Source organism: Electrophorus electricus, chromosome 18 (genome assembly GCF_013358815.1).
Source record: "Electrophorus electricus isolate fEleEle1 chromosome 18, fEleEle1.pri, whole genome shotgun sequence".
NCBI classification, from domain to species: domain Eukaryota; kingdom Metazoa; phylum Chordata; class Actinopteri; order Gymnotiformes; family Gymnotidae; genus Electrophorus; species Electrophorus electricus.
This window is the reverse complement of record NC_049552.1, coordinates 7809008-7821982: the sequence shown is the minus strand read 5'-3', so window position 1 is coordinate 7821982 and position 12975 is coordinate 7809008. Positions and strand designations below refer to the sequence as shown.

General features: G+C 40.3%; 1 protein-coding gene across 2 annotated transcripts in view; it reads right to left on the bottom strand.

The window, feature by feature from the left end:
* cacna2d3a (calcium channel, voltage-dependent, alpha 2/delta subunit 3a) overlaps positions 1-12975 on the bottom strand; it is a 174304-nt gene that overhangs the window by 89563 nt on the left and 71766 nt on the right. For both annotated transcript variants that reach the window (XM_035536211.1, XM_035536210.1), the window contains exons 6-9: positions 9832-9963; positions 9363-9423; positions 8474-8624; positions 5153-5227 (exon numbers count right to left, since the gene is read on the bottom strand). In XM_035536211.1, the coding sequence (XP_035392104.1) occupies positions 5153-5227; positions 8474-8624; positions 9363-9423; positions 9832-9963 (419 nt within the window). The remainder of the gene's footprint in view (positions 1-5152; positions 5228-8473; positions 8625-9362; positions 9424-9831; positions 9964-12975) is intronic.

Here is a 12975-nt window from a genome sequence, read left to right as displayed (position 1 = left end):
CCAGACCTACCCACGTGCACACACATACAAACCGAACAGAAATCACTTCTCCACAACTTAACAAAGAATGGAAATGTAATGAGAAATTCCTAAAGAATTCTTAATAAGGTTGTGCTTTCTCACCACCAACTATACGCAAACACTCAAGCCTGTCGTTGTAAGTGGTAGTGAGAGCAATGTTGTGTGTGTATGTGTACACCAGTTTGTCTCTGTGTCTGTGTATGGGTGTGTCAGTGAATCTCCACATGGTTGGAGCAGAACACTAAGTTCTACTGACATGTCCCAGATGCCCTGACTGGTTAGCACAGCATGACTTACATAAAGGCACCGGAAGAACCTCAGTTACTGCCAACCCAGATACAATAAAAGTCCATTTTCACTGTAACCAGAACTGTATATAAAACTGTCACACATTTAACTTCACGTAAGCAATGCAATAGGGAAATATATGCTTGCAAAGAGTTGTGCATCCCTAAAATGAAGTTTATGTACATGTTTGATTGAAAATGATATTTGTTAGAGTTTGGCAGCAGTATCAAGTGCAGCTGATCTGGTAATGTGGCAGGTAACATATACATACCATAAACCCCCATCAGTGTGGCTTCTTCCGTGTAGGCTGCTGGCTGTTCTTTGAGTATTGAAGCTATAGGTCAGTCAGCTAGTGCACATTTGAGACTTTGTGTTGACTTGTAATTGCTTGCCACCCCTAAAGCTGATCATCCAGAATATCACAATATCATAACCAAATATACTGCTGAGTTTCTGAGTCCTATGTGCATGAACACCACACACATTCTGATGTTGGGGCTCCTACACATTTTTGGCATTTTGGAAGATGTTCTTATTCAGAGTGACTCACATATTTATCATTATGACAGCACATGTGCTCCCTGGAAATCAAGCCACTGTTACTGTTACTAGCATCATGCCCTACCTGCTCTATCAGGGGAGTTTCAAGAGCTACATACGAGTTACATATGTCTTCTTGAGTGTTATGGCCCTTCTACGGCAAGACGCTGTTGGAGCGTGGGCTTGTTGGGTTCATCTTTGGAGCCAGACAGCTCCATCCAATCAGATTCTGCTCAGGCACCATGTCATATCTTTTGAATGTGGTCTTGTTGGAATATAGACAGCACCCAGATGCAGGCTGAGAGGGAGGCAGGGTGTATCTGTTTGAATGTGTCACAGTTCCCCTTAGTGTGGCATGCATATAATTCCATATTGCAATAGTCCTTTTTCTCTTAAGAAAGTCATGTGGCTAAGTATCAGTCCCAAATAGAAAAGCTAACATATTCTAAAGCACATAAAGTGTTTGGTTTATTACCTATTTATTTTGCTGGTACAGTTTCTCCACTTTCATAATCTGTGCGTTTGTGTGTATAGACGTGTGTGTTCCAGTGGGTGATGCAGTACTGTCTGAGAGGCATTATGATTTAGCCAACTCTAGTTGGTTTCATTTTAGCCTGGTCCGAAGGTAGAGCTGTGTAGGCAAGTGAGCTTTGTTTCTCAGGAAACACCCTCCACTGCGCAGCTAAAGGAATGGCAGGGCTGTGCAGTCACAGGAAGTTGCTCCCTTTCAGATGAAACCAATATTTCATTATCCTGTTCTGGAGTTATAATGAAGAAGGAGAACTGACATAATTCAGTGCTGCGGGCATTGTTACTTGCTCTTTTTGGTGCACCTGCAAAATGCTTTTTTTTTTAAATTCTTCTAGTAAGATTTTAATTGAATGCTGTGAGGTAAACTTGAGTTTGTAACAGCCCCTGCTGCTAACATTGCACATCAGGATATATGGACCACTGGGTGGAGCGCAACCCATCAGAAATGGCAGGCTTTGCTTTAACAGAACAAATGAATGACAGAAGCCATATTCAGTTTATTTTTACATGGGATTCCAATTTCACAAGGATTAAGTAAACAATCAAAAGAAAGGAAGAGAAACTAAACCAAGGGAAGTACCCGCCTCCTATCCACCAGCCAATCAGCAAACGGCTTGGGCTGGCCTTCTAAAGATTGGCTTCACTGCTCCAGCTTTATCTCCACCTCCTTCTTCACCTTATCGTCAGGTGCACCTGCTCTTCATGACGGGTTAATTAGGCTGTCATATAGGGCTCTCTGTTTGCCATTGTTCTCTGTGAAATTGCTGAGCTCTGCTGAACTGTCTCAGGACGGCAATTATACCTTATAGCCTATAATGTGTTGTAATATATCTACCTGTTTATCGACTCCACTTGTCCCTGTTTATGGTAGCCTGTAGAAGTTATAGCCAGTGTTTGACCCTTTGCTATTGTTTTAGACTCTAGCTTTGGATTTCTTTTTTAAGTTTGCCCTGCGTCTATGTCCTGGGATATGGTTGGCAGTGCAGGACACCACCAGGTATTTAGTGACAAATCTTACTGAATGGCTCTATACTGAAGGGAAACTACTTTCTACTCACTAATGTCCAGTAGGAAACTGCTCTGCCCACAAGGTGCCCTGCGCAAAAAGAACATTTGTGCTGCTGATAGCATGGCTGACAGAGTTCGAAAGAAAGAAAGAGGGAGGGATAGATGGAAGGAGAGAGAGGGAATAGAATAGAAGTGCTATCTAACCACATCCAGAGAGAGAGAGTGACAGATAGCATGACTTCTCTAACTTCACCAGAAGACAGGAGGAGAGTGAAACAACAGTTGCTGAAGGACTGCTTACCCATCAGCCTACAGATAAAGTCAAATGTATTTATATTGCGCTTTTTACAGCAGCTGTTGGCACAAAGCAGCTTTACACATGTCCGAGTCCAAGCCACCAGTGAGCAAGCCAAACACAACTGTAAAAAGGAAAAGCTCCCTAAGAGCTTGAGGAAGAAACCTTGAGATAAGACTTCCCACAATCACCTGCCAGAGATGTGAAAGGGCATGCCATTCTGGTATTAGTCAGGGAACTAAGAAGAGAGTTGTTTCCATGGTGAACAAGATGAAACCTGTTAGAGTATACACAGCAAGGTTCTAGCCACACCATTGCTATAGGTTTGATTCCCATCTGAGCACACAAGCTCATACAATTAATCATGTTAGTTGCTTGGATGAGTGCGTTTGGCAAATGCTGTTAAAAGTAAAAATGGGAATTTTTCAAAAATTGGGGATTCAGTTTAAAGTTCTTGCTGACAGCAGGGGAGTCATTTCTGGCAGCTGGGAAGTTCTTTCTGGCAGCTGGGAAGTGCCTACTGCTCCCCTTCTGGCACGCTTTAAACCAATATCTCTACAACAAAACCTAGAGGACACACAAAGATTGGCCTAACCATGATAGAAACTGCACAGACTAAAAGAAAGAGCTTGCCGTTACTTTGTTCTATCTGAAGACACGATGAACTGGTGTGCGGCCAGACTGTTGCTGACTTAGTGAAAGGCGCCCGCTAAATGCCGTGCCACAGACAGGCGATGTACTTTAAGTCAAAATCTATGCAAGTTTGATATGTGTTCAGACTCAACTTCCTAAGTTATTTTCCCTGCTACCAATGTAGCGATCAGCTGGGGATGCCGGGTGGCTGCAGAAAATAACTGTAGGTTTATAAGGGAGACTGTAACATTAACTACTGTGTGTCATATGTATAGTAAATATTTCAGTCACACAGAAGCATATGCTGGAAGAAAGAATTTTGTTTTTTGCTGCTTTGGGTAAAAATAACTTGCACTTTTCTGTGTTTGAAATGCAACATAGTCAGGGGATGAAAAGGGTTAAAAAATGACCCCTGACAAGCAGTGGAGGATAGCTAGCACACACTGTGCATGTCAATATAAATGGGCTATAGTCTCTCGCTCTATAAACAAGTATGAGATATCATAAGGCGTTTCTAAAGTGAGTGGGGAGAGTAGACTCATGTTTAATATATTAGTCAATAATTCAACAATAACACTTAAACACAGCTACCACCAGGAAAAGTTTAAAACTGCATGATTAAAAGTTTTATTTGGACAAAAGTCCACAACTGAGAACTAGGGGACAAATTTAGTATTTCAGGACATCTTTCTCTCTATGCCTTCCTGTTGTTCTGACCTGCCCCGCCCCCCAACAATGGCACACCTCCCAACATGCCCGCCTCCTTTTTTCATCCCTCTGATGTGTGTTGTCGGGGGTAATCAGAGTAATAACCTCCACTCTCGGCCTCTGCTCCATCGAGGGCCAGAGGGCATGAGAACAGAGGGGGGAGAGAGAAAGTGCATGTTTTGCATGTATGTGAACGAGAGAGAGAGAGAGAGAGAGAGAGAGAGAGAGAGAGAGTGTACATGAATGTATGTGAATGAGAGAGTGTGTATGTATGTCAGCAAAAATAGACAGAGAGAGAGAGAGAGAGACAGACCAAACTGATAGCTACTATCAGAACTATTGTAAAATCAGATCTGCATTGTCTGGGAGGGTTTGTAAATACGATTTCACATAGATACCGGTGCATGTATAGAAATGAAAACTACGGTAGCAGTGCAATATTCAAAGTTAATCACTCCAGCAAGGAATGTGTATGAAGTATATGACTGCAGATTACATTATAGCTATGTGTTGTGTGAAAACTTTATTTCTTCCAATGAGATGACTTTTAGGGCAATAATAACTTTTCCAAGAACTGGACACTGAGAAAAAGTTGTGGAAGATCACAGACAGAGAAAACATTTATGGATCTATCAATAGGGCATGCATTTACTGTTAGCTAAAATACTGTTAGCTAAAATACTACTAAAGAAATACTACTTCTGTGCCCTTCTCGTATGCAACACCTATGTTGACATGTTAAGCTGTGTTGAGATGAGCTGTTAGAGTTTTATGTTTGCAGTTTTCCTCTCCAAGATAGGGAAACCAGAGTTAACACAGATCATCCAAGTGTAGCCAAATGTGCCGTCTGGGCAGTGGATTGTGGTTGTGATGTAATAGGGAGGCATGGCATACGGCATGTTCTTATGAAAGCAGATCAACAGGGTTACATCTACAATGGGGTATTCAAAGCATTAACACAGAGAGAAAGTAGGATACATATGCACAGGGAAAAGAAGGCAGGCAGACAGAGATACACACACACACACACACACACACACACACACACTCACACCACAACAGGTGATGTAATTATAGATGCCATTCTGGTATTAGTCACCACAACAGGTGATGTAATTATAGACTCACATCTTTGTTGGTGATGTCCGCTTGTACCAGAGTTGTGTTGAGGCAGGTCTCCACGTAGTGAAGCTCCTCATTGTACTTCACACACATGAGCAGAGCAGGAGGGAGGAGATGAATTACACCAGTTATAATATTTCCTTCTTCAAATTAAACCATAATATTTGTTTACTGTATTTTTAAAATAGCCACTGTGCAACCTCACATCCAAATGATTTGTGTGCGCTTGTGTCTTAGAGTGTCTGAGAGTGCTTATTAAGGGAAAATGAAATACTTCTGTTGTTTTAACTACATAATCAGATTATTGTGCGCCATAGAGGTCTATTAACACCCGTAGCATGTCACTGAGAATGACTAATTATCAAAGCACACAGAGAAGTAGTGACAACCTAGTATATTACACACTTACACACACATTTTATAATGTCTTTCTTTGCATTCGAAAGCCACGATCACACGTGCACCTGAAAAGAGGAAGCAACTATCTATGGTTATTCTACAGCCTTACAGACGTGACTGGAGCCCAACAGCTCACGCGCAGAGGCAACACCATATCCTATGTTGGGCAATCCCCTGCCCCTCCGTCCACGATAACCAGACCCTTTTCTTGCCTTCTTCATTTTCTGCATGGCTTCCACGCTCCACTCCTCCACTCCCTACCGTCCCAAGATCCACAGCTTAACCCCACCACACCCCTGCCCCCATCCCAACAACCGCCTGGCTCCTCCTGATACTGTTGTTAATTTAATGCATGACTAGAAATTAGACTTCAAAGTAAACGGGGAGAAAGAAAAATGACGGCGCTCTTCCCCCGCCATGCCAGATGTAACGAAGTAATCTCGGCATGAGGGAATACGATGCGCTTGCTCGCTCTTCCTGACAAGTGCGAACACGCCAGTGACACTGTTTGTCTCTATTCAGTGCACAAGGGCCACTGTTAAAATCAAATGGTTCTAAATAAACTATTTTTTTGATTGAAGAATAAAGAACAAAGTCTTCTGCTGTCTCTGAACCCATCACTGAGGGGGTAAAAAATATTGACATTTGGCTTTGCTGACCAGATTATGATATTGTAAAACACAAAAAGGCAATTGAAGATCGTGCGGCAGTGAAGTCTCAGACCAAATGGTAATATTTTATCAAAGAGTACCATACTGCAGTGTGACAATACCTTGGGATGGAGGTTGATCAAATACCAAAATGCTTCTTAGCAAGTCAAATGCATTCATTCAAATGTAAACTAAATGGCCAGAAAGTGACTTGATGGATGACAGTCCACTTTGGATTAAAAATTAGGAGCAGTCATCTTTCCTTATTTTTCCCCCTTTCATGCAGTTTTAGGCAATTTTGGCAGTTTTAACAGTTTTTCTTTTATTCTCTTCACTTTCGTTCCCAAAGGCTAATTAGTCTGTAATTTCTTCCTTTCCTTTTCATCTAGATATGGCCTACCAGTCGTCTTTTGTATGTGAAGTGTCAGATGACATTTACTTTTGCATAATTATCCTCACATTTTACATCACTTTCAGAGCCGTGGAGACAATTTTCCAGAACTACTCTTAGTGTTCATTCAAAGATAAGGAGCACCCATATAATTATTTATGTCTATATCTGTTTTAGGTCCAATGGTCGCTAATGGTGCATTTATTTAGGCGGTTTTATGTAAAGAATCATATTTGTCTAGAGGTCAGTGCTGAATCCAAGCTAGCCATTCCTAGAAAACAGAGTGGAGTTAGATGCAGTACAGTATGCACACATACATCCACATGCACAGTGTGGGCACAGTAAATTACAGGCTGTATAATCAGCTGTGAGAAAGTGCGTTGGCTGAGAGAGAGAGAGAAACACATAGACCGACTGCATCAGCAAACAGCAGGACCTTCCATTAAAGGCCACATTGCATCCTCTGTCTGCTTTTAAAAAAACTGTAAGCATCTTGACTGAAAAGAACTACCTGTTCATTTAAATTTTTGGGGACACTGGGAAAAAGTGCATTATCCACCATTATGGACCTTGCTGGGGAAAAAGTTGAGGTTTGTGAAATAAAAAGTTGTGTTTTACACAAATGATGTTGCCCTTGTATTCAGATATTGCCATTTACCTACAGACAGAATACAAATTGTCTGAAAAAAAAAATTGCCTAGAAAAGGTTTGCCCAAAACATGGTATTATTGCTTTAATAAAAAATCTTACAATATTTTGTACAAGAGGAGTACTACAAAATGTTGTTGAAGACAGCAAGTTACTAATAAGCATTCTTGACTAAACTTGGAATATGAATTTGTTGTTAATAAAGAGTATTTATATATTGGTCACCAATATGCCAACAATATGATGCAATACTTAAAATTGTTACGAAGACAATATTGTCTAAGGCCTTGTTATTAAATGGAATTGTTGCAGTGTATGTTCTAATCCAACTTGAATTCATTTCACAGCATTTCACCACAAGGTTTCAACTGACAGTGATACATTAAACACATTAAAGCTGTGTGAAAATACAAATGGAAGAGTTTTTCTTTCCTGAAAGTTACTTTGTCCACAACTGGTTAATGAGGTCTCTTCGATTTTTTAAAAATTTAAATATTCCCTAGTGTTTATAAACTAAACCTGTTTTTAAAACTGCAACAAAGGATGATTCCAGAAAATTGCTATCAGACATCACAAAAAACACATATCACTGTCCAACATAATAATGAAATCTGTACATTTTCAATACTACTTGTCTACTCATGTTGTCTACCTCTGGTATCTGAAGTTTGCAAATTATATATAAATTATTATGTATAAAATGCCACAGTTGTGAATGGTGGAAAACTGGAAGAATGACAGTACCAAGTGAAAGAAGAAGAGTACCAAAAGCCAAGAGATGTTTACGCAATGTTACTTAGAAGAATGACCTTTCCACGGATTTACGATAACACACAAGAAAGATCAAGCAAATTAGTTGTGTTAGTTATATTTGGAAAATTTATTGTGGCTGTATTAATGCATATTGCACCTAAAATCTGTCTTGCAGTTCAAACGCACTGCTGAAACCACAACATTTCTTTAAATGTATCTTGACCATTTCTATTGCTTAAACAGGCTTTGCATGCCACTAACCAAGCGAAATATGAGGCACCTTTAGCAGCAGACATTACAGATACAGCAGCTTGGCAGAACAGCCCTTTAAATCGTGAACCCTGATAACCTTCCTTTTGTGATGAGGCAAGAGGGAGGTATTCCAAAGGTATGGTGAGAATACTACATGGCAAGACTGCACAAATGTGTGCCTACAGCATAAAATCTGATCACATATGATGTTGTGACCCTACGTCCAATACTTACAGCAATAATGTTAAAGAAGTCATCATCACCCAGCGTGTCCAATATGGAAGAGACTGTTTGCTTGGCAATAGTCAGCCTGAGACCTTTCATACTGCCACTTACGTCCAATAGAATCACCACATCTTTAGGTGACGTGGCCGCCTGTATGTACCTACAATCATGTGCACACACATACATGCATAAAAAAAACTACATATGTTGACAGTTAACTCTTAATGTGCCTTTTGCCGTTAATGTGCTTTTTGCTGTTAGGATGAACATCCTAAAATACTCAAAATTTACAACTAGTCAGCATTCACAACTAGTCCTCCACGTTCTACCCCATTCATTACTGAATGCATTAACCATCCTCCATCCCATTCATTACTCAACCTGTCTACCACCATTTACCTAATTCATTACTCAAAATTGTCATCCACCCTTTATCACCTCCATTACTCAAATTATCCATCCTCTACCCCGTCCATGAGTCACTGGTTCCTGAAGACACGTCCACTGCTAACTGGATATTATTTGGATGGAGTCATTAACATTATCACAGCACTAACACTAGCATGGAAGTGGCACTGTTGCAGGGCTTGAGCTGGTATGCATTTATCAGGCATAGAGGTGGTGCTGAGGTTTTCACATGTGTCATTGTCATGGCTAGGTGGAGTGGTCCAACAGCCAAAAAAATATCCAGCAAAGAGCAAACTTGTCAGAAAAAGTTTCCTAATGAGGTAGTGTTTCTAATAAAGTAGCTGCTATGTGTAGACTTGGAATATAAGGTGGGACAGCGGCAATTATAGAACTTAGTGTCAGGGCCCCAGATTGTATTTGCAGTGGTCTTGGTAAACATTAATGACTTTGAAGCAAAGCGAGCCTATAGTGGAGAGGTGACTACACTCACCATTTTCTGTTTCTGCAGTCAAATGCTATAACTCCATGTTCATCTGGCGTCCACTTTATACCTATAGAAGAAAAATGTAACAATTTTTTTAATATTAACATACTGCATATAGATAGTCTATAATATGTAATGTGCATGTATAAAACTGTGTGTGGGGGTAGATATGTGACTCTTCCAAGCTAACTAGCCTTCAAGACATTCTGTGGTCTGCATTGAGCTTGCCCACCTGTCTCCTCTCTCCTGCAGCTGTCACTTAATCTAACTAAAGCTTTCCAGCCTGCCTGGCTTCCACAATCTCTTGAGGTAGGTCTATACAAGCTAATTACACTCAGGCTGTACCCCATCGCTCAGTCTGCCACTTGCTCACAAATGCATACACACACTTACGCACAATTACCTACAAAAATGATCTCAAATGCGCCTAAAAATCTTTAAAATACAGTTAACCCCTTAAACTCCATAAACTCACCTGGGTACTGTCTGAAGAAGCCCTTAGCACTGCCAAAGTACTGCCATATGAGGGATGGGTCTCTCTCAAAGTTGTCCACAAAGACCTTATTCAAGGCCTCTGACCAGTATACCCCATTCACTATCGCTGAGTCTACAAGACACAGTAAGATACTACATTCACAAAAGCATCAGGTAAACCACAATATATGTGGAACAGTGGTTTCTGCTTTTTTGTGGCTACGCACACCTCATACATATTTTATTTATTTTAGCATTATCTCTGAAGCACACAACAATTTTGCATTAAAGAATACCTTAAAAGAGTTCATTTCTACCAGTTAAAACAAAAGGCTGGAATATAATTTCCATCTAATGCTGTGGAATTCCTTTGAACAGTGAAGATGTGGAGTGAGTAGAGTATAACTGTGTACGTCAAAGGATTTGCACAAATTTACTAAGGTACAAGTTTTATAAGGTAGCATTTTAAAAAGACATCTCCAGAAAAGGTGAGTAAAAAACAAAACAGAAAAAGCAAAACTTCATAGTTTTGTCTGACAGTATATATGGTCTTAGGCATTCCTCTACTTCATCACTGCACCAGAGATATTGATGCTCAATTTCTGTGTGAGTCCATCAAATATTTCAATTTGCTACTGCTGTGGAACTTAACCCAACCCTATATCTAGCATCTGTGAACAAAGTCAAGGGATCATGTACATGAAAGGAACAGCACCATCGTCAAGACTAAGGACTGTGACAAAGTGTGAAGGCAACAACCATACCTCGGTCTCAAACCCAGGTCCAATAGGTGGTAAGCATAGGTCCTGACCACCATACCAAAGAGCTGCATAATTGTATAACAGTAATATGTATATAATATCTCAGGTTTTAGTCATGACTATTTGTTATTATATTGCCAGCATGCATATGATCAGTCAATTAACTTTATATCGCTCTTGTTACTGGCTCCCTCTGGAATCCCCCTCCTCCAGGTAGGCCGTGGTTCTCCATCTCCAGAAAAGGTTCTACCTCCAGGGTCACATCTGCCCCTATAGGAATCTCCACAGATAAGTGCATTAGTCTTTGACACTACTAAGGTGAAGTATAAGGATTGGTGATGATGGGAACTCTACCTCATCACAGAGAACAAGACCATCTTTGGTAATAGCTAAGGCACCATTCATATAATTTTAACTTTAGCCTAGATTTTCAAGGTACTGCATCACCTGGGTACATGGAAAGCGAGATTAGGCCTCACTAGCAGTCACTGACTGTCTTCTCTTGAACCAAATAATCAAATAACCATAAAGAATAAAGAGTTTACTGCCTTCCCCACTGAAGTCCTACCAATCAGTGCTAGGTTTCACAAAAGCATCGTAACATGCAGAATTACACCGAACACTCACTCTTGTTTATATGTTTATATAGATATTCTTAACACTAGGATGCTTTTAAGAAATGAGCCACTGATTTGTTGCCCTTAATTCCCTGATGACATTGTACCATATCCAGATATATCTGCAGAAAGCAAATTCATGGACACTAAAGATACTTGAACTCTCTGTTTGGGGTGTTGAGAAGCAGTTAGCATGAAAGGCATAAGACGACACTCAAAAGAGCTGACAGCGGTCGCCATGAGCTTTGTTGAGACTGAGCAGCTTCTGGGCTGCCTAACATCAGCTCAAAGTGCCATTAAAAGCATTTTTAGCCAGCAGCTGTGTATCCAATCACAAACTGCCACTGGACAAAAGTCAATTTAAACCTAATCCACCTTCTCGGAGAAGATTCGAACTGCACTCCACTGACCATATCCCCGCCCCTCACCACTGCAGTCAGTTATCATTTAGAGGGAGTTTTTCCATGTGGAGGGAGGAAGGGAGGGAGGGAGAGAAAGAGAGTGAATGAGGCTGAGGATATGAATATAAAATAAAACAGAAACATGTTAGACGTTTCAAGTTCAATCTCCATGCTATGAATCTCATTGGTTGAGCCAAAAGCAAATCAACAGGCAGCAGTTATGCATAGATTTTAAACAAAGTGATGAGAAAGAAAGAGGAAAAGATGAATATGAATGAAAAGACATTTATGTAACACCAAATACTTTGAGAAAGTAATGTGGGAAAACATAAAATATGCAGGTAAATCTTCTGAAATAAACATTAATAAAAACATGGACATCAGAGTCAAACCAATAACTAGAGTAATATATTTTATTTAACTGAGATAAGAGAAAGAATCTTCAAAAGCTGTATGAGAACCCAAGAAGATGGAACAGACATAAAATGTGGGATTTCAAATGTGCTTTTGCAATCTGTCTATGGGGGAGGGGGTTGAATCTTCAGAGACTCTACTGCTCAACATCAGCTCAGCCATTATGGTAATTGTAGGCCCTGGTCCTAGAACTATCAGGCCACATTTTAAGATATTGCTGCTATTATTAGGGCTGTGCAAAAGTGATACATATCTTCTTTTTGGTGTATATACCACATTTTCTGTAAATTCAATAAATAGTTTAGATATAATGACCACATGGAAAAACCTATTTCCTATTACATTATATCATGCACGACATCACAGACATTTGAAGGTTTTGAGGTGTTAAGGTATTTTTCAAACGGTGGGATTTAAATTGTTCATAGTGATGAAGCTGACTGTTAACAGTAATTTTTATAAGGGACATCTAGACAATGCCCTTCCTCCGAAACTCCTCCCTATGTTTGTCTGACATCTTGTTTGTGTGTGTGTGTGTGTGTGTGTGTGTGTGTGTGTGTGTGTGTGTGTGTGTGTGTGTGTGTGTGTGTGTGTGTGTGTGTCTTTGTTGCCACACCGCTCCCATGTGTCACACCTGCTTCTTGTTATTGCCCTTTTTAACATATGTCCTATTTAGTTATTAGTTTTTGTCTCTACTATGCTGTTGCCAACCTCTTGTAGTGTTTAGTCCTGTTAAGCACTTGCTGCATTTGTCTTGTGTTCACATACTGTCACTATTCATATCTTCCTTTGAGTTTTGTTATGTGTGTAAATAAATGGATATGTGTGTCGACACGGCTACCTCGTCATCCCCCCACCCCCCGCCCCCCAACATTACAGATAAATGTAAAACGGACGAATGTGTTAGCAGTTAGTTAGCTAACAGTGTGAATCCAACACACCTCACCTGAAT